Source organism: Panthera uncia (genome assembly GCF_023721935.1).
Source record: "Panthera uncia isolate 11264 chromosome B3 unlocalized genomic scaffold, Puncia_PCG_1.0 HiC_scaffold_1, whole genome shotgun sequence".
NCBI classification, from domain to species: domain Eukaryota; kingdom Metazoa; phylum Chordata; class Mammalia; order Carnivora; family Felidae; genus Panthera; species Panthera uncia.
The window spans coordinates 91,505,816-91,528,514 of NW_026057582.1; the positions used below are offsets into that span (position 1 = coordinate 91,505,816).

A 22,699-nucleotide genomic window follows, 5' to 3' on the forward strand; every position below is an offset into this window, starting at 1 on the left:
CATGTATATGGGTAATTTTTTTGGACTACCACATTTGCTCCAGAATATGAGCTAGAAAACTGGAAACATAATTGAGCGAGAAGGGAGCCAATGGTGAAAGATTTGCAAGATGAAGGAGGTAATCACATGTCATTAGGCAACAGAAGATATGACTGGAGCAGATTCCATGTAGCAGACAGGGGACATAATATACAGAACCAAGGGTAAAATGTGTGGCAGGAACTACAAAACAGTGATAGAGAAGAGTTGAATCACCATAACAGCAGATGATCAATAAGTTAGGTTCTGGGGTCAGTAAAATGATCCCAGTCTGCTTGGGAAACCAGATTGCCAGATCACAATTTTACTCTCCATGAGGCCTAGTACATGAAGATTCTTATTGTTCCAGTGAACACGGTGGCACTTACTTCAGAACTTTGTACTTTTTTCTCTTTTGTCAACTGCTGGACTTTTTGACCCACTGCCCAGTCTTGAGGTAGGAATCCTAATTTACTTGAAATACAATTTGGCTTAGTAGATGAGTTTTCTAGGACTACTGTAATAAATTGCCACAAACTCATTGGCTAAAAACAACAGGAATTTATTCTCTCATAATTCCAAAGGACAGAAGTTCAAAATCAAGATAATGGCAGGACTTGTTCCTTCTGAAGCATCTGGGAGAGAATCCATTCCAGCCCTCTCTGTCACCTGGTGGCTGACAGCCATCATGGGCATTCCTTGGATGACAGAGTCATTTATAATCCCTTCTCTGCCTCCATTTTCACACGCCTTCTCTGTCATGTGTCCTCTTCCTTTCTCTTTTAAGGACACTTATTATTGGATTTAAGGTCCACCCTAGTGCAGGATGACCTCATCTCCAGATCCTTAAATTAATTACATCTGAAAGATCCTTTTTCCAAATAAGGTCACATTCGCAGATTCTGGGGCTCTACTGAGTAACTATCTTTTTTGAGGGGATGGGGGCGGAGAATTGTTCAACCCATGATACCTAACTAGGAACTGAGAAACAGGTTATAGTACCTGCTCCACAGTTCATTTACCAGCTGTGTGTGACCTTCAACACATTGGCTAACTTCCCTGAATCTCAATTCACTCACCTGAAAATGAGAATAATATCTGCCCTGCCTTTTCCCCTGGAAAGTAGTGTGTACCTAGTACACTTAAAATACATGCTAACTTAATAAATTAAAGAGTGACTGAATAAATGAATTCATCTGAAGGTGTTCAGTTTGCCATTATCAAATGAGACCTGGCACTCAGGAGAGAGATTAGGGCTGAATACTCAGACTTGATACTTCGGCATGGACAGGAACAAGTGAGGCCACCTAGAGAGAAAGACAGAAGAAAGGTGAAGCTACAAGCCTAAGAACTTTAACATTTAAGAATCAGACAGGAAGATACACCTGAAACTATAATGTAACATGATGTGTCAACTAGTCTCCAGTTAAAAAAAAAAGAATTGGGGGCACCTGGGTGGCTCAGGCAATTGAGTATCTGACTTCAGCTCTGGTCATGATTTCACGGTTCATGAGTTTGAGCCTCCACATCAGATTCTGCACTGACAGTGTGGAGTCCACTTGGGATTCTCCCTCCCTCTCTCTCTCTCTCTGTCTCTCTCTGTTTCTCTCTCTCTCTCTCTCTCTCTCTCTCTCTCTCTCTCTCTCTGTCTCTGTCTCTCTCTCCCCTCTGTGCCCCTCCCCGACTCATGCTTTTTCTCTCTCTCTCAAAATAAATAAGTAAACTAAAAAAAAAAAGAGTTGGACAAGAAGAAGATATTTCAAGAGAAGGTAAAATAAGAGTAAAGGGACTCAAAAGTAAAGAATTAACCAACACATTCAGGAACAGAGAAGAGTGACTGGGAAGGGAAGTCATGGCTTAAAGTGGGATGTTGAAAGAGGAGAGAGAGCGCTGTCCAACAAGCAGAAAAGAATCTTGAGAAACACACATAGTATCTCTAGAAGCAACAATCGCCTCACTAGGATATTTCCCTCGGTTAGAACTCCACACCAAATCAAAGGCATTCTGGTGAGAACTAGCAAGAACACACACCTTTTTCTCAAATTGTACTTTCTTGATTGCTAGTTAGCAAGCACAACTGGGCTGCCACAAAAGAGGGGGAGGCCTGCTCCCTCATGTCTAACACCAACAACCAATTGTTCCCAGTCTCTCTCCTTCATTCTCCAAAGGAAGGGCCAATCTCAGCATATTCCATCTCCACTGACCTTTTACCATTTCCCTCTGGATACCTACACATCCTGTACATCTGTCCCCAAATGCTACCATGCCAGGTACTCCACAGGATACCAGGCACCCCTCATTTCAAGCAAAGTGATTGATTCATGGCAGACAACACGATTGGAGATAAACCTTCTCATAAGCCATTAAACGAATCAATGACAAAATTCCTATTTACACTAAGTGATGTCACAAAACAGCAGGCTTCATAAGTTACACACTTTTGTCAACGTTAGTCCCCATGCATTAGGTACCTCAAGGCCTACAAAATTAACACAAGGTACCCTGAGAGTTCAGGGAATTCACGTAAAGGTCCCCAGCCAAAATGTGATGGATAAGGATTTGAACTGAGGTCCTCTGACTTCAAGTCTCATGCTGTTTTCTATGACTTCATTGAGGAAAGCTGAATTCTATTTGGGAAGGCAAAACTAACAGACACAAAATCAAAAGCCAAGCTGTAGGTTTATAAGTTCAATACAAGGGATAGATCCTCATGGGCTGGAGGATTTGAAAGAAAGTGTTTTTGGAAAACTTTGGTCATGTGAGGTCTACAGGAAAGTCCAATAAGTAAAACGGACATATGTGGAACTGCTCTGATGAGCTAGGGTAGGATCCCAGACTGCCTTTCCCAGGCTCTGCAAGGAGTTCTCCTCACTGGCTCCTTAGCAGTCCTGGGGTTCTGCTGAGCAGTTGGGAAACAACTGGGCTAAGGAGGTAGAATGTAGTCCCTGGACCAGCAGCCTGGTAACTTCTTCAAAACGTGAATTCTCGGACCCCACCCAAGCCTTACTGAATCAGAAATTTAGCAGGCTGCATTTCAGCATGCTGTCTGGGTAACTTGATCCCCATCAAGTTTGAGAACCAGTGGGCTACTTCATCTCCCTAAAATAGGAGGAGAGACCACCCACATTTGAGGTTGGGGTTGCGGACTTTGAAGGGAGTTGGGAACTGCCGCTGACAGGCCTTCTGCGAGACATCAGCAGAGATGGATGAGTGGGGTGAGCAGGAGAGAAGTCCTCACCAAGGTTAGAAGGTGCCAATATGCACTCCCCAGTATTTGTGTCTATCCCCTGACCTCCTCTGGCCATGTCTCACAATAGGACAGAAGAGAGAGGGCATTTGCGGTGACCTGGCACTCTGGGTAGAAAGTTTAAGGAAACAAGGGGTCCAGGAGGCTGCACAGAAAGCTGGCCATGAAAAGACTAGACTTGAAGAACTAGATCTGAGTGAAGGTAGCTGGCAGGCTCAGTGGGTGTGGGGCATGGGAGAGGTGGGGGCACTGAGTAAGGGCACTGGGGTGGACAAGTTCTGTGTTTGAGGTCTCAGTGCTGAAACAATCCGAAGTTATATCAAAGCCCAAGATTTGGGTATACTTGATACTTCACTGTTGAATGTATATTTCTAAATGGACACACTTGCATAGAAACAAGTTGTATATAATAAACAAAATAAAAGTATTTTTCTACATTTAAAAATATTTTAATTTCTATCTTTTTTTGTATGTTTTAGTTTTATCTTCATCCTTTCTGGAATCCTTTCTCCCTTTTGTGTGTATTTTTTCCTTCTTTGTATATTTCTGTGGTAAAATATACTTGGTATAAAATTAACCATTTGTAAGTGTCTGGTTCAGTTATACCTTATTTTTTAGTGCTAAGAGTGGTATTCCTTTATGAAATAAGAATAAAAACAGGCTGTAGTTGGTGGGCAGGGAGCTGTTTTTACTTGAAAAATGTAAAAGTTGGTATTTTATTTTGGGTTCCTAACTTTGTTTTGAAATGCTACTGGATTGGGAAATTCAGACATCTCTAAACCACTGCCTTAAAGAAGAGTTGGGGTTTAGAGGAAGAGAGTTCAAGGTATTTGAAAGAAGCCAGAATAAAGCCACAGAGAGAGAAACGTGCAGGGCAGTTTTGGAGGTGGGGGTGGAGGGGAAGAGGGTGTAGACCAGACGTGCTAAAATAAAGTGTTTTTGAAAAGGAGTAGTTGGAATGAAGTTTGGGTCCATTTTCAAATATTTAGTGCCTGGTGATGTTCCGCTTATTGTGGCAACTCAATAAATGTTTATTGAGTGCAGTGAAAGTTCGAGTCAGATTAGGAAGAGTGAGAAAATAAAATCTGAACTTCATTTATAAACCAGCATTTCCCAGCAGAGGTTCCTAGAATGTGTAACCTACTGATCTTCTCCACCCTCAAGGACGCCAGCCAGGACCCAGAACACGTGTTCAGCTCCAGCCTAGGTGTATTAAAACATGCTGTTTGTATATAACAGCTGGAGAAGAGGGGAAGCAATGGGGAACCACTGAAGATGACTAAGCAGTGGAGATATAAGATGACAGCAGTATTTCCAGGAACACTATTAGCCTGGTGGTAGTGCACGGTGGAGCCCAGGCTGAAAGCTAGAATCATTGGGAAGAAGAGCTCCAAGATATATAGGACTGACTCTACCCCAGCTCCATGGGTGAGCCTTGATTGGCTTAAAGAAATCAACATTTCTGTTCCCCAGGCCACAGAGATTGGTCTGGGGATGGGCATATAACCCAATTAGACAGATGATAGATAGATAGATAGATAGATAGATAGATGACCTCCTAAGAAAAAGATTCTCACATTTCTGTCTGGAGTTGACATGGGAAGCAAGCATGTAGTCCGAAGGGGTTGGTTGGCAAGCATCTTTGGATCATGAGGGGAGAGACTATGTGAGAATAGAGGTGGTGGAACAACGGTGAAAGAGAAATGGGGTCCAGGTCCTAGCACCAAAGCCACCAATGAAGGCTTCTCCAAAGCCTACTCTACCCCTGGACTCTGAAGTTACTGCTAAAATTCTTATTTCTATGCAAGCCAGTTTGGGTCTTGTTTTCTTTCACTTGAACTGAAAGACTACTGATGCACAAGGCTGAAGTGATCCTCAGCATAAGAGAGAAGAAAGGGGTCATTCGCAGTGATCTAGCACTCTGGAAAGTAGCTATTCGAAGACATGACAAGAGGGTTCTAGGAGGCTCCCGAAGTGACCGGCCATGAAGGGACAGAGGTGGCATGAGGACATAAAGAGAGGGCTGGCTCTAGGGTGCCTGGGTGGCTCAGTTGGTGAAGCATTGGACTTTGGTTCAGGTCATGATCTGACCTCACAGTTGGTGAGTTGGAGCCCAGCATCGGGCTCTCTGCTGTCAGTGCAGAGTCCACTTCAGATCTTCCATTCTCTTCTCTCTCTCTCTCTCTCTCTCTCTCTCTCTCTCTCTCTCAGATAAATAAGCATTTAAGGGGGGGGTGGTGGTGGCTCTGAGCTTCCGCATGAAAGAAGCAGTGCCACAAGAATGATTTCTGTCCTGACCCCTCCTTTGATTAACACTACGGCCTACTCCTCAGGGATAACCAAGGCCCCCACCCCATTCCCAGGGAAATGATGCAACCAGTCACTAGCTGGTAGCTGGATCTGCCATGAAAGACTCGGGAAAGGTAAAGAAAGTGTTGTTTGAGCAGGTCCCAGGGATAAAAAGAGGGGGCTTAGAAAATGGAGGAGGGGAAGATTGTGAAAAAAGCAAAGAAAAGATTGCCAAAGAACATGGATAGAAACTTGGAGAATAAGAGGGCAGCATAATGTGGTTGCTAAGGGAGGGCCCTGGGGCCAGATACCAGTTTCAAAACTCATGAGTCACTTATTCGCTGTCTTAATTTACCTATTTGTAAATGAGCCTGAAAGTGCCACCTTCAGGTGACTGTGACGCTCCAGAAACATATTACAGGGAAGCCCCTAGCACAGTGTCTGACAGGAGGAAACGTTCATTACTTGTGGTTATCTCCTAAGAATAAGAAGATAAATGCGGGAAGGCAGGAGAGGAAGGAAGCAGAATAGTGCTTTACCTAGATCCCCACCCTCCTCAGTAGCAAGCAGCAAGTATTCACTCCATAGAAGCAGCACTAAGGGAAATTTAAAAAGAGGGTCACACTAAAAAAATAAAAATAAAAATAAAAATAAAAATAAATAAATGGCTTTTGAGAAATGCAAGTGTTTCCTTAATTTGCTCTGTGTTGTAATGTTCTCTGACGAAGCCCCTTAGTAAATGTCTGTTGAAGTGGGCTGACACTAGTTGAGAATCTTCAACATACAGGAGACAAGAATCACGTAGAACCAAATATTAAAAGTCAAACACACATGTCCAAAACCGCCGGAGCTTGGTTTCAGCTGGCAGAGTGTGGCGCTCCCTCACACCCAATCTGGGCTAGCTGGACCGGGCGGGGCCCGACTAGGATTACAGTGTCCAGTCCTCACCTACAGCCCAAGGACTGGGGTGAGGTGGAGGTGACAGTCTCGGGTGTCTCTGTTCAACCGTGAAGTCCTCGCCACAGGAGACGGCCCGGCAATTGGGCTGCGGGGGAGGGTGCAAATCTGACAAGACACCAAGCGGAAAGCCTCTGAGCCCAAGAAGGGAGAGATGGGATTCTAATTTGGCAGTGGCGCCTGGTACCCGTTGCTAATAAATAACCGGACTCACATTTACAAGGCGCTTCACTGGTAATAACAGCAAGTCGTTTGTATAAGGCACCCTGCTAGTGGTGGCAGTGAATAGCGCGACGCTTATGTTATCTCCTCTAATCTTAACAGCCGCTAAGTGCCTCTTGTCATCAGCATTCGGACAAGGAAACCGTGGCTCCGAGGTGGAAGGTACTCGGGTCACAACGCAGACCGCCAGCGGCGCGCGGAGCGCCTCAAAGCCTCCTTCCCCGCCGGGGGAAGACCACAGGGCCGAGGCGCAGGTGGCTGCACACCCACCAGGGGGCGGGCTCAGCCGGCGGGTCCCTCCTGTCACCCCGGCAGTCCACACGTCGCTCCACTTGCCCGAGAGCCCGCGCTGGTGCCGGCAGCGCAGGTGCTCCGCCGCCGCCCCAGCCTCGCCGCGCGCCCCCTGCGCAGCCCGCCCGCCGTCCGCGAGGAGCCCTCCCCGCCGCCGCGCTGCACGCCCGGAGTGCGCCTCCTGTCCTCGCGGGGACTGGGGGCCCCGTCGCCGTCATGCTGCCCGCCCTGTACACGGCTCTGGCGGGGCTGCTGCTCCTGCCGCTGCTGGTGAACTTCTGCTGCCCCTACTTCTTTCAGGACGTGGGCTACTTCCTGTGCCTGGCCCGCGTGGCCCGGCGAGTGCGCAGCTACGGGCAGCAGCGGCCGGTGCGCACCGTCCTACACAAGTTTCTGGAACAAGCGCGCCAGAGCCCGCACAAGCCTTTCCTGCTTTTCCGTGACGAGACGCTCACCTATGCGCAGGTGGACCGGCGCAGCAACCAAGTGGCGCGGGCGCTGCACGACCACGTCGGCCTGCGCCAGGGAGACTGCGTGGCGATCTTCATGAGCAACGAACCAGCCTACGTGTGGCTGTGGCTGGGGCTGGCCAAGCTGGGCTGTGCCATGTCGTGCCTCAACTCCAACATCCGCGCGAAGTCCCTGCTGCACTGTTTCCAGTGTTGCGGCGCGAAGGTGCTACTGGTCTCACCAGGTGAGCCCGAGGACCGCCCGCCCTGGCAGTGGGCTCCCCCGCACCTTGACAGACCAGCCACTGCATGGTATAGGGGGTTGGAAAGGGAACTTCAGGTCCGAACTGGAAGTGTAGAGGGAGGGGATGGCAACCCTTCCTCAAGACGCTAATGGTCATTAAAACAGCCCGTTGTGGAAGCTCTTTCAGGCACTGTGCTAAGCACTGTGCAGTACATAGTGTTGCTTTTAATCCTCGCATAACACAGGGCTTACTATCGGGCTTTGTAGGTGAGACCACCGAGGACAGTGAAGCCTTAGGTCCCAGGTTGTAGAGCTGAGGAGAGGGGTTAACCAGAGCTGTCTATCTTTAGAGTCCAGGCTTTTAACCAAAACCGACAATATGGGCATTAAAATGCAGAGTCTTGAGTGTGAACTCTAGAGGATCCCGAATGTTCTCACCTCTGCTGTTTGATTGGCTACATGATCACGAGAAAGTCATTTTCCCTTCCTGTCCCGTGGTGTCCTCCTCTAATAGAGGGTCTTCACGGCTGCTTTGGGCTCTCAAATGCTGTTAGCCTCTCTGGATTCTCACTGCAGAGAAGGTTACCCCACCTGCTCCCCAAGAAGACTTTGGGGATCTGCTGCAGTGCCCTCGTCAGCCCCCATTACATCTATAACCAAAGCGACCATTGGTTCTGTAGTTCCCTCCTGCCACACTTCAACAAGACCTGAAATGGTAACTCCATGCCCCAGTGGTGACCAGGCCAGGAAGAAACTGAGAGCCCATTCCCCACAGGACTGTTGGTTTTCCTTTCCTAGAAAGCTTGTCGCTGCAGTCAAGGGCTAGGAGTTGCTTCTCACTCTGTTGGCCAGGGGAGGACCAACCAGCTGTGAGCCGAAAAACATGAAGAAGTAGGGAGCCAGGACGCCTCACCTTTCTGGAATGCCTTTGCATGCCAACCCCTATGCCAGGTGCTTTTATTACCCTAAGAGATAACATATTATTACCTCCTGTGAGTTGAAAAACCTGAAGCTTAAAATTCCAGCCCAGGTCCATCCAACTTCAAAGACCACGAATTTCCCTGCATCGTGCTACCTTTCTCTGCATGGTTGTAGTCTTAGAGCTGGAACGGATTGAGCATCCTCTGCTCTTCGCCTACATTTCGTAACTGAGGAAAGGGAGGCAAGCTAGGCAGCTAGTGTAGTGTCACAGAAAGATGAGATGTCCATTGACTCATGGGAAACCAAGAAACTTACACATTATTTTGGATAAAATAATCCAAAAAATGAAGGCCTTGTATAAAAGTTTAAGATGCAGGGGGGACAATTTAAAGGCAGCCAACTTATATAAAGGGGATGATCCTTTCAAGAAAATCCCCAACAATTTCTAGTTGCCTGAGAAAAGAGACGATTTAATCTCTTAGTAACTGGAAGATTCTCTTAAACCTATTACTTTACCTTTTGGTTCCTAAGAAAGTATCGCAGTGATCTTTTTTACCAATTCATGAGGGATTTAAATACTACTTGCCTGCATAGTATCTCAGGCTTTGTGTGAGGGAGGTCAGGGACTGCAGAGATTAGGTCTGTAATCAAGTCTTGTAGCACAAACTTTTGAGGTTAGGTTTAGAAAAGCAGATGATATAAAAACCACCAGGTAGAGAGTCCCCACAAGGTACAAGCTAGTTGCCACAAAAGGACAGGGAGAAAATAAGATGAATTACTTCAAGGATGTTACAGTCCAGTAAAAGAACTAAGCCACATACCCAAATGTCTGTGAACGTGATATCCAGAAGAATGTGATAAGTATGCTGAAAGAACTACAGAGTTGGGCGTTGGGGGGTGGGTAGAGGCAGGGGATGAGCAGAGAGTGAAAATTCCTGGAGGCATTGACACTGAGCTGGGCAAGTGCAGTAGGGGAGAGGGGATTCCAGGCAAGAGGAGCCCCAGAGGCTGTTTTCATCAGGTTCATAACACAGATGCTTCATTAGAGTTTTGCTATGTAAGGACAACAATAGTGGTAGTTTTTAAAGGCTGTTTACTGGAGGGACTCTACTGTAGAGAAAATAAGGACTCAGGGAATTCAAAGAATGGCCAACGGCAGAGGCCTCACTTCCATGAAGGGGATTAATTTTCCAGTGCCAACTTTAATCAAGGATCAAGGCGTAGAGATAATCTGATCTCCACTTCTCTCCTCTCTCTGAGTTGTACAAGGAAAAGCTTAGATGAGTTGCTTCACTGGACTTTGATTATCTCAAAGGCTTAGAATTCTCTCATATATCTTTGAATAACGACCTAGCAATACCTAGCATATAGTAGTCATTCAATAAATGTTTGTCAAATTAATGAGTTCCATTATTCTGGTTGGTTGCAATAGGCTTTCTTCTCTGAAGCATAAGAACCATTGGGTTAGGCATGAGGACATGAAAAATGATGTAAAAAAGTTAAATATATCCTGATTTGAGAAAATCCATTTAGATCCAATCTCCCAGGCCCAGCCTCACCCTACCAGATTTGCTTACCTCCCAGTTCACCTCTGGCAGTTGGCTGTAGGAGAGAGGTACTCTCCTGGGGTCTCATTGCCAGAGAGGGAGCTGGTCATGAGCATAGGATGGGCTGGGACCATAGTAGGGAGGGTCTGTGCATAGGATAGTGGAGGACAAAAACGGAGACATCAAATAATAATGTACTCAAGGGCTGAGATCTCAAGCAGCCCAAGGTCTGAACAGAGAGCTAGCTTAAAGACATTCTCTAAAATTTTTCTTCTTACCCTGCTCATAACTAAAGGTTGCAAGGCAAGTGGTTGTACATCTCCATCAAAATAAACTAGCACTTTGCTAGCATATTTGGGAAGGCCAGCAATTCTTTTTCCTTAGAAACAAGAGGGGTAGAAGCAAAACAACTTTAAATCAGACGTTAATGTTATTGAATCTGAAGAAGGATAGAATTCAGATTATTCTGCACATTGAGTGTAAGTGGCCAGTATTCTAAAAAGACCTTCCTACAGCCTCTTGAGAAAAATAGGGAAGTAGATAGCTAGTAGAAAGGTGACATGGCTGCTTGTGGATATCAAATGATAACAATTATGTAAGTCCTGGTATGACTGGGTAACTTCATGACAAAGAATTATGCTTGATTCTGGGACTATTTAGAAAGTGAGAGTTCGCTTAAGTAAGAACTTTAAAATAACATTAAGAAGATATATAACTACACAAAGGTAATATGAATATGTATTCCCCTGTTAAAGATTTACTTGTTGCTGGTGAGACTTAACCTTGGTTAACATCTTTCTGACCTCAGGGCAATTTGTTTTGTGGGGGGAGGGGAAGAGGTGAATGCACGCCTCTATCTGAAGGTGTTCTAACTCGTAGCTTGTCGATGTACAGACCAGACAATGGGTTCTTAAATGTGATTAATTCCAAACTGCCGATGCCAAAAATGCAAAATCACAGTTACAAATGGCATTTGAAAGGCTGTTTTCAGACTGTCTCCAAGGGCTGTCAAGAACCAGTTTGTGTTTTAGGTGCCTTTTTGAATGAAGAAAAGGTAAAGCCTCCAATCCTGACTTGCCCATCTACCAACCATTTCACAATCATCCTAGAACTTTGATCAAAACACGTTTCCTTTCATTGCCTCCTTTCCAGGTCCCACTTTATTGATAAGCATTTCTGGGGTGTTTGATTTAACTCTGTCAGATACCCATTCAATGAGGCAATGGAGTAGCAGAACAAGCCTCTAGATTAAATGCCTTTCCTAGCAGAAAGCTGCAGAGTTAGCCAGTAGCATCTTACCAGCTCAGTGGTGAAGATTGGTTCAGCTCGCCACCTGCCCTCTCTCCCCACTTTCTAAGAATGGGCCCAGGTATTCATAAATTTCTTCTTCTTTTATTAAAAAAAAAAAAAGCAGAGAAACTTTATATGCTATCTTGATTTCTTTTCTTTTTTTTTTCTTTTAACAAGATAGATTTTAAGGAAGGGAGGAGAAATGTGGTAATCACTCAATTTTCCATCACTCCAGTATGCACTGCTTTCTCTGAGGTTCTATTTCAATCCATGGCTTAAAACCAGACCATTAAGGAATCAACAGGTCTGCTCTACACCACTGAGATAACTTTCTGTGAATACTGTTTTTCACACCCAAGCTTTTAATAAAGCTCAAGGTTATGCTTTTCAAAGAACATGAACAAGAGATTGTCAGTAGTACTCTTCAAAGGCAGATTCCACATGCTTCATTTAACAAGTACTGAGCAGAAAGTCAAATAGGCAGCATCTTGTAAAAAGTAAAGCCGTCTTTCAAAACTTTAACCTGAGTGGCTGATATAAGGGGACAGGAATCCTATAAACCCAGTATATTTCTGTTCATTTTGTATCTGTCTTTTCATACAGAGACTCACTGAGCTTCTGTCCCCATTTGTAGAAATTGGGTTACTGTATCTTTATCACAGGGTTCTTGTGAAAATTATGACATAAATTGTGTAAAGCTACTCTACAAATTGGTCTATACAAATGAAAAATATAAGGGCTTTGCTATCAGTAAGGATGCAATGTATAGTGGATGCTGTGATAGACTACCCAAATCCCCTCTCAGGACTGAGATGCTCATTCCTTATCTGTTGGGAGCATTGGCAGCTAAAGTTCTCAGCTGAGACCACTTCCAGGATTTGCCCTTGCTTAAAAAGAGCCACTGTGCCCAAGGTTAAGCACTATCCTCCCCCTCCCACCACCCCTGCCTCCTGCATCCAGTGACTGGTTCATGGGCAGGGGTGAAAGTATAGCCCACTTTCCTTAGTTTGGAACAATCCTGAAGGGCCATCCCAGGCCCAGAGTCCCCATAGGATCAGAGGATCAGTTGAGCGAGTCCCCTATGTGGCTGCATCACTGTTCAACTTTCCCTCTATCCAGTCCGCTCCTCTTACAGCCTCACAGATGTCATTCCCAAGAACATTCCTGCATGTAAATCTCAAAACCCAGAGTTCCCAGCAACTCAACCTGTGCCAAGTAGAATTATTTGAGCTTTTGTATCCTGGTTGATTGCCGCTTTTAATTTTTTTTTTAATGTTTATTTATTTTTGAGACAGAGAGAGACAGAGCATGAACGGGGGAGGGGCAGAGAGAGAGGGAGACATAGAATCGGAAGCAGATTGCCACTTTTAAGTAAGCAGACTTTATGGTAAGAATTAACACACACACACCCTACATAAAAAATCTGTGAAGGGGAAAACATGTATGTCCAAATGTAGTCATAAAAAGCTTAAGGAAAGACACTAAATAACAAAGAGATAGTTAATAACTGATATTCACTTCCAGAATTTCCTTTCAAATTTCAGTTTTATAGCAGCATCTCTAGGGGAAGAAAGGCTGCTACAATTGGACATGTTAGGTGTGTCTAATATGGTTGGTGAGTCACTGGACCCTCAGGTCAATGCCCAAATGCTAATTGTACACCAGCAGCCCAGAGGACATGTAGGGAAATTGTGTTGGGCAAGGTCAGCGGCCTTCCCTACAGCTGAGATGCCTTCTCCGAAAGGTATCACAAACTAAATGTTTGGTAGGGTAGGAAGATGAATGTAGTAGAAGATATATGACACCAATTGCTTGAACTGTAATCAAGCATGACACCTGCTTAATTACATTTTCTTTTTCCTTTTTTAAAAAATGGAATGTAAATTTCATGCTGAAAAATTTATCATGGTCTTCCACGCAGTCCATTTGCCTGACTTACACCAGGGACTTGGGCCCTGCCCCCATCCCAGCCTCTTCTTCCAACCTTCTTCCCTCCTGTTCTACACTCCAGTCAGCTTTAGCCTCTTAGTTACTTTGGTACCATGTTGTGTGCCCCCTAGCCTTTGCATAAGCTGTTCCCTCTGCAAGAAACAGGCACAGCCAATCTCAGTTGATCTTCAACTTGTTGCCAATTCCTGTTTATCTTTCAGGTCTCCATTTAGATGATCCTGCCTCTGGACTCTCTTTGTGTTCCTCCCCAAACATCATAACCCCTATTGTGACACCTAGGACACCCTATTTTAATGGATGATTTCCTCCCCCATTAGGCTCTATAGAAACAGGGACAGTATCAGTTTTGTTCACTGTTATATCCAGTGCTTAGAACCATGCCTGGTACATAGGGAGCACCCTTTAGATAGATATTGAATAAATGTTGGGAAAGAGGGAGGGAGAGAAGAAAGACTAATCCAGGTAACTTATAACACAGTATTTAAGTATATAGCCTCAGAGGAGGGAGGGAGGGAGGGAGGGAGGGAGGGAGGGAAGGGAAAGAGGGAGGAGATTTCTTCATTCTTGAAGTAGCAATTGTTGTCATTTTTAATTTATTGGTCTGGGCCCTTGTATGCAAGGCATATCTGTATTATAATAATTATTTCGTTGTGCATTATATTTTATTAGAGGTTTATCAACTCATAGTATTGTAAGATCTGCATCCTTTAAAATCAACAGCTTTAGGGACGCCTGGGTGGCTCCGTTGGTTAAGTGTCTGACTTCAGCTCAGGTCATGATCTCGCAGTTTGTGAGTTCAAGCCCCGTGTTGGGCTCTGTGCTTACAGCTCGGAGCTTGAAGCCTGCTTCTGACTCTGTGTCTCCCCATCTCTTGGCCCCTCCCCTGCTCATTCTTTGTCTCTCTCTGTGTCTCAATAATAAGTAAATGTTAAAAAAAATTTTTTAAATCAACAACTTTAGTTTATTCCTCTGTCTCTTCCACACAAACACAATCCTCTGTGCACATTCTTTGAATTACAAGCACTTGTTGAGCACTCACTACTGTTGACTATGTGAAGAGGATTAAATTATGATCCTTAATCTCAAAGTTTTCACTAATAGAGGAGAAAAAGAACGATCAAGTTGTACTATGTACTAACTACTCTGCCAGAAGTATATGCAGGCCCCTGTGGGAGCACCTCACTTTGTAGAGGGAGGGAAGGCAACAGAGAGAAGTGTCACCAAGGGTGAGTCTTGAAGGGTGAGCTGGAGTTTTCCAGGTGACCCAGATGTAGGAGGGCACTCAAAGCAGGTAAAACCATTTGGACAAAGGCCATGAGATGTGAGGATATGGGTACATTCCGTTCACATAGATCAGTGTAGTTAAAGGAAAGGGGACAAGAGATGGTACTAAGAGATGACATCAGAAAAGTCCCCAGGGGTTAGACTGTGAATGAGCTCGGGACCTCACAAGTTGCATAACGAGAGTGGACTCACCACAAAGGATGAGCAGCCATTGAAAGATTCTGAACAGGGCAGTAACAAGAAGCCATAGTGTAGCTGATCAGTTGGAAGCAAGGAAAGATTAGAGATAAGGAGATTGATCAGGAGGCTAATGGGATGATCAAAGTAGGAAATAATGAGGATCTGGACCAAGGCAGTGAGTGGCAAGGAATGGGGTGTTTTTATAACAGTCATATTTTTGGTTAATATTTTGAAGTGCTGAAGGAACCTGTTAAAATAAAAGAGTAGAAAAGGAGAACGAAAGTTCAAGGGGCCAAAAAGAGGAGAAGCTGATCTGATGGAGGTTAAAAAAATATTTGAGGCAAATAGTTTATTGAAGAATGGTGGCCAGGGGTGCCTGGGTGGCTTAGTCAGTTGAGCATCTGACTCTTGATTTCGGCTCAAGTCATGATCTCATGGTCCTAAGATTGAGCATGCATTGGGCTCTGTGCTAGTGTGCAACCTGCTTGAGATTCTCTCTTTCTCTCTCTGCCACTGTCCAACTTGAGCGCTCACGTGTGCACACTTTCTCTCTCTCTCTTTCTAAAAATAAAATAAATAATAATAAATAATAATAAAAGAATGATAGCCAATAGAAATTCCAGGAGAAAACTCAGGAAGTATGATATAATCATACTATACTATAAGTGTGTTACTTCTGCAGTGAATAATATTTACATAGTTATAATCTTATTGATCCTGATTATTGGTGTTCAGCTTCTAGAACCAACCCATAAACAAAGCTGGGAAGATGGAATTATAGCCTCAGAATAGATGTATCTACTATTAACCTAGACAACATAAAGTGGAGATAGTAACTGTTGGGAGTGGACAAGGATAAAACAAGGGTGGGGATCAAAATTGATAGGTCCCAAGGTAGCAGGAAAAGCACATTGTTTGGTGACAGACAAGTGACTGTTATAAGACACAGGTTTAAAAAAAATGAAAAGTGATTGTGCCTCTAGGCAGCAGGTTTAGTTGTTAAGAGGGATGGGGTAAGGGACTGTTGATGTTTATTATAGACTCTTTTGTACTCTTTGATTGATTTTTACCAGGTGCATGAGTCCTCTGGTTAAAATGTTTTGAAATTTTTTTTAATGCATCTGTCCAGATGATATTTTTTGTTTTGATGGAGACATCATATATAAACATCTGAAAAACAAAGTATATAGGATGCATTAGGTATAGCCTCCCCAAAGTAATTCCTTCCGGTATTGAGTCACCTTCCTATTAAGTATATTCACCTCAGCTATCACAAGTTCAAGATAAGTAAGCTTAAAGGTCATCTCATCTTGTGATTTAAGGGCACATAAATCAAGTAGCAAACATGAAGGTTTTTTTCGCATTGACCTATAGTAAAAAATATATTTGTCTGTGGCCCAGTACCCAGGCACCCACATAACTGAAACAAATTTTTAAAAAACTGATACTTCCCTCTTACTTTGTGTGATACACTCTGAAAATTTTATTTCCTTCTATTTTAATTTTTTTTAATGCTGGTCACTTCAAATGATTTTAAAAACCCACTATTGTACTGTGCCCTATGGTTTGAAAAACATGCTAATCAGTCCTGTTTTTTTCTCATACCAGAAAATGTGCTTATGAAATTTGGAGGTTATTTCTCAGATAAGCTGAACCTTCCTTGGGGAACTATTTGTTACTGATACGTTAAAAAAAAAAATTTATATATATATATATATATATATATATATGTATATATATATGTTGGGGCACCTGGGTGGCTCAGTCAGTTAAGCATCTGACTTCGACTCAGGTCATGATCTCGCAGTTCATGGGTTCAAGCCCTGCGTCAGCTCTGTGCAGACAGCTCAGAGCCTGGAGCCTGCTTCAGATTCTGTGTCTCCCTCTTTCTCTGCCCCTCCCCCACTGTGCTCTGTCTCTCTCTCTCTCAAAAATAAACATTAATATATATATGTGTGTGTGTATATATATATGTATATATATATACACACATATATATTATATAAAGTTCACTTCTATCATCTTAGTTAGCATGGCTGCCTTGTTTTCATTCCTCGTCTCCTACCTTAAAATTTTCTTTTTTTCTTTTTCATCACTAGGGGACACATATATTAGGAATAACCAAATTCATTTCTGGAGTATTTTGAGATGTATACCAGACATGCTTATAAGTTATATGCTTATATATCTTGGTTTTTATCCACGTGTCCATTTGTTTGTACAGATTTCAACCAACTCTCTGCCGCTTATGAAACCATTAAAACCTAGCCTTCCCTCAAACTTTGAAATCTTGTGATATTTTTCACATGTAGCAAATTCCATGTTTAATATCACGTGACTATAAGCTCCACTTGTCATGTCTACACAGTTCAGCAAAAATTATGCCAAAAACAATTACTGTGAGGCTTATTATAGAACTTTTTAAAGTGGACTAATTTTATGTGTTTGGATTTTTTTTTCCTTATTAAGAACTACAAGAAGCTGTGGAAGAGGTGCTACCAAGCCTGAAAAAAGATAATGTGTCCATCTATTATGTGAGCAGAACTTCTAACACGGATGGGGTTGAATCTTTACTGGACAAAGTGGATGAAGTGTCAACAGAACCTATTCCAGAGTCGTGGAGGTCTGAAGTCACTTTTTCCAGTCCTGCCTTATACATTTATACTTCTGGAACCACAGGTAAAAATAAAGAGAGGATTCTCAAAGAAATGGACCTATCCTGAAGGAGTTAAAGGTTGGGTTAGGTTTTCAAATGGTCTTTTCCTTTGGCAAAACTTACCCAATAACTAATACTTAGAGGATTTAGCTCTTTCACCTGTGGGAACTGATCTTATTTCATAGCATATAATCCTATTTGGGTTTGCCCAGGCTACACATATTTCCCCCTAGTTGGTGTGTAGAACAGATAAATAGGTTAAGCAAGAAATACAAAAATAATTGTGAGGATGGATGAAATTTGGCACTGAATAGGTTTTTGGAAGTTTTAAATGATTGTTGGATTTTTATTATATTATATTCCAAGTCCACACATAATGTATAACCAATTATTGATGGGACTCCAAAGAAGACATTAGGACAATAATGGGGTTGTATTTTACATAAATGTTTTTACCGCTATCTTCCCATGCAACACTGACTTGGTGCAGCCCAGGGCCTAAAATAGTGTATTTCATCCAGTCTAGGATATCTTCAACTGTAAGCTGCACCATAACTTTATGAGCCACTAAGAGAAAACACTGCCAATTAACAGTGTTATTGGAACATTGCTATATAGAACATGCAGTATTAAAGATAGAATGCACTATCCACTCTCCTATGAGCTTTATGGTCTATGTTCATACAATTCTTCTACCATCCTTAAGACAGATACCAATCTTATTCCCATTTTACCAATCCAGAAACTGAGAGGGTAAGAACTTCTCAAGACAGATACAAGTGTCAAGATTCACCTTGGTAGGCTGACTCCACAGCTCATAAATCTGACCTTTCTGCCACAATACTGCCCAGTTCTTCCATTTAACAGATATGTGGTGTCTGCCTAATCTAGGCCAGGGAAAACATCATGAAAATGTAATAATATGAGGCCTGAGGGATATAGTTAGAAGGAGGACAGGAAGCCAGTACCAGTATGCTGACCATTATTACTAATACTGGAAAACTGAATATGTGAATCTTCTTTTGATTAAAATTTTAACTTAAGGTAACGCACACATGAGTTTCCTTGTAAAACACTCTAACTGATTACAGGTAAAGCTAAGGTTTCCTTTGAGCCTTTTATCTCAACACCAGCCTATAAACACTCCCTCCTTCACCTTAACAAGCCCTCGGCACCCATCTGCTCTCCCAGTTTTCAGACCTGAATGTCAACTTCCCTTCATACAATCACTTTCACTTAGTGTTTTCTTTAAGTAAATGAAGAAGGGAGATTGGGAATGGCATATTAAAACCAATGCCCAAAGCATGTCCATCCTTTTTCCATCTGCCGGCAGTTATATCCTAGCATGCCAACAGAATGGTGGAATGACATAGTTAACCAAATGCTTCCCCTATGTACAGATAGTACCTCAATATATGAGGCTTCTACCCTCATTTCTTAATAGAATGGTAAAATTTAATTGTAACCTTTGGGAAATGATTGAGAAAAACGGAGTCCTTGGTTACTGACAAGGAGTTCTTGTCTTAATGCCAGACATTAGACCTGCAGGTTAGTCTGCAGGTTTTAGCAGTCAAATATAAAACCCATTTTAGGGAGAAAAAGAGAATGGAGGGGCACCTGGGTGGCTCAGTCGGTTAAGCCTCCGACTTCGGCTCAGGTCATGATCTCATGGTTGGTAAATTCAAGCCCTGTGTCAGGCTCTGTGCTGACAGCTCAGAGGCTGCAGCCTGCTTCAGATTCTGTGTCTCCCCCTCTCTCTGCCCCTCCCATGCTTGTGCTTTGTCTCTCTCTGTCTCTCAATAATAAATAAATGTTTTAAAAAAATTTTTTACAGGAAAAGAGAATGGACACTCCTTAATTTAATCCCGCAATTCAGAATTTATATTTAATTGGAAGATAAATGGTTTGGTGTGTATTTACTTCTCTCCTTATCTCTGAGTAAAATATTTACTAAGTTACTCTGGTAAAGATTACATAAAAGAACTCATTTAATCAGTTGGAGAACAAAGTTCCTCACAGTCCTTAGCACAAAATTACATAATACCTACCAAACATTCGTATTTCTTCACTAACACAAAATCTTAAATTAGGAAATTTTTTTTTTCATTTATTTTTTTTGGGACAGAGAGAGACAGAGCATGAACGGGGGAGGGGCAGAGAGAGAGGGAGACACAGAATCGGAAACAGGCTCCAGGCTCCGAGCCATCAGCCCAGAGCCTGACTCGGGGCTCGAACTCACGGACCGCGAGATTGTGACCTGGCTGAAGTCGGACGCTTAACCGACTGCGCCACCCAGGCGCCCCAAATTAGGAAATTTTTGAAAGTACTTCAAAGCAGCAAAGGCTATGTATTTCATTTTTAAAAATATACTATAGAGCTTTTACTATCCAGACAATTCTTTTCCATGGATACAGTTGATTTATTGATGCCTTCTTCTATGTCTTCGTATTAGTGTAGAATGGGGCATTGATACTGACACAATGCCACTGGCCCTCTGTTAAAGAAAATGAATTTTGAATTGTGTTTACAATTATGGTAGTGTGCTGGACATACTGCTTTGCCTTATAATGAATGGCTGTTTCTTAGGCAATACCGATCAAGGCACCATCAAATATGGGAGGGTCTGAGTATGCAGAGAACTATCTTCCTGTTTACAACATCCATTTACCCACTCAGGTCTTAACCTCTAGCCCCAGCTCCTTAGTAATGGCTTTGTGCCCTCTCCCCACTAAACTGACTTTCCCTGAGAAACAACATAATTATTTTAACGTTTATTCACTTTTGAGAGAGACAGGCAGACTGTGAGCAGGGGAGGGGCAGAGAGAGAGGGAGACACAGAATCCGAAGTAGGCTCCAGGCTCTGAGCTGTCAGCACAGAGCCCGTCACGGGGCTTGAACTCACGAACTGCGAGTGGAAGTCAGACACTTAACTGACTGAACCACCCAGGCACCCTTCCCTCGGTACAATATAAATATATCCTTTTAATACAGTCTTACCAAAAAAGTGACATAAATTACATGTAAGAAATTGCAAATATACCGAAACTACACTGAGATACCATTTTTCACCTTTCAGACTGGCAAAAATTCCAACGTTTGAGAGCATACCTAGGCAGGGCTATGAGGAACAGGTACACCCAGATATTGCTGGTGGGAGAGTGAATGGGGACAGCCCCCATAACTCTCAATGTGGCAATACCTATCAAAATGACAAAAGATGTTTATCTTGACCCTGCAATCTCACTTCAGCAAGTTTATCCTACAAATACAGCATCGTTCATACTGCAAACTACCATGTGGACTAGGCTATTCACTACAGCATCATTTGAAATAGCCAAATAGTTAAATAAATTATAATGCAACATACAAAGGACTTGATGCAACTGAGAGAGAGGGAGGGAGGGAGAGAGGGGAAGAATAAATGAATGAATAAATAAGGGAAATTTCTTTGTATAAATGCAGACAGTTTTCTACCATACATTGCTAAGTAGAAGGGGGAGAAAGTGCAGAAAGGTGTGAATTTTTTAAGGTTATTTACTTTGAGAGAGACAGAGAAAGTAGGGAGAGGCAGAGGGGGAAGGAAAGAGAGAATTCCTTTTTTTTTTAATAATTTTCTTTTTTTTTTAATTTCTTTTTTTTAACATTTATTTATTTTTGAGACAGAGAGAGACAGAGCATGAATGGGGGAGGCACAGAGAGAGAGGGAGACACAGAATCGGAAGCAGGCTCCAGGCTCTGAGCCATCAGCCCAGAGCCCGATGCGGGGCTTGAACTCACGGACCGCGAAATCGTGACCTGAGCTGAAGTCGGACGCTCAACAGACTGAGCCACCCAGGCACCCCAGGAAAGAGAGAATTCCAAGCAAGCTCTGTGCTGTCAGTGCAGAGCCAGAGGCGGGGCTCAAACTTACAAACTGTGAGATCAAGACCTGAGCCAAAACCAAGAGTTGGACATTTAGCTGACTGACCCACCCAGGTGCCCCTGGGTGGAGAAAGGGCAAGAACAAATAAGCAACTCTTCATATTTGCTTATATTTATATAAAGAAATTCTAGAACAATACTTAAGGAATGCATAAAAGTGATTATGAAGGAAAGTGATGGGAATGGAATAAGCTATTTAATGTCTCTGAATCTCAGCCTTCTGATCTGTGGATTAAAGAATATAATTTTACTTACCTTGTTAATTATGAGAACTAAACGAAATTTGAAAATACCTTACAAGGTGGTAGGCACAAAACAAAAATTTGATAGACATTCATGCCTTTTTCTTCTAATTACATCTAACTCAGGTGTCAACAAGCTATGGTCTGTGTGCCAAATACAGCCCCTCCCAACCTGATTTTGTAAATAGAGCTTTATCAGAACACAACCGCATTCATTCCTTTCTGTGGTTGGCTGCTATTGGCTATAATAGTAGAGTTGAGTAGTTTTAACAGAGGTTGTATGACCCTGCAAAGCCTAAAACATTGACTATCTGGTCTTTTACAGAAGAAATTTGCTGGCTCTTGATGTAACCAGTCATGGCCCTCTCCTCTGCATTCTCTAACCACTGGATGATGGATTTTCCTAAGCCAGATCTCTCTTCCAGACCACTGGTCTGTGAATGATTCCATCCTGACTCACTCATGCCTTCTCTTGTATCTTTGCAAAGGTCTCCCGAAAGCTGCCAAGATCAATCACTATCGCCTGTGGTATGGAGCTAGCCTTGCCACTGCAAGCAGAGTTAGGAAAGATGATGTCATCTATACCACCCTGCCCTTGTACCACAGTGCTGCGCTTATGGTCGGCCTCCATGGATGTATCATGACTGGTAAGACTTTTCTCTCAACAAGGCACTGGAGTCCAGTACACATTCATATGTGCTCAACAGGGAAAGTAATACAAAATTTGCCTACTTGCCTGTCTGCCAGTGACAGCGTTTAATTCAATGTTAACAGCAAAGCTATTTGGCTCACGTATCACCAGCAAGTATCTAGAATCATTTCTATTTCCTCATGCCTGCTTGTCTGATAAATAATGCTACAGATGTTCAGGATATCAAGGAGGAAACTTCTTTAAAACATTTTTATCCAAGTTAAGACACTTGATTCTTAAGTTCCGTAAATAATTCCCCTCTGTCATTTATGTCTTCCGAAATCTGCATGTGGATCTCCA

General features: G+C 43.0%; 1 protein-coding gene across 2 annotated transcripts in view; it reads left to right on the forward strand.

Annotated features, from left to right (window-relative positions):
* The first annotated feature begins 6,898 nt into the window (after positions 1 to 6,898).
* Positions 6,899 to 22,699, forward strand: part of SLC27A2 (solute carrier family 27 member 2) — a 52,167-nt gene continuing 36,366 nt past the window's right edge. The window contains exons 1-3 of one of the 2 annotated variants that reach the window (XM_049611677.1): positions 6,899 to 7,718; positions 17,359 to 17,568; positions 22,197 to 22,355. In XM_049611677.1, the coding sequence (XP_049467634.1) occupies positions 7,241 to 7,718; positions 17,359 to 17,568; positions 22,197 to 22,355 (847 nt within the window). In that variant the 5' untranslated portion in view covers positions 6,899 to 7,240. The remainder of the gene's footprint in view (positions 7,719 to 17,358; positions 17,569 to 22,196; positions 22,356 to 22,699) is intronic. The other variant, XM_049611676.1, reaches the window with a different exon arrangement.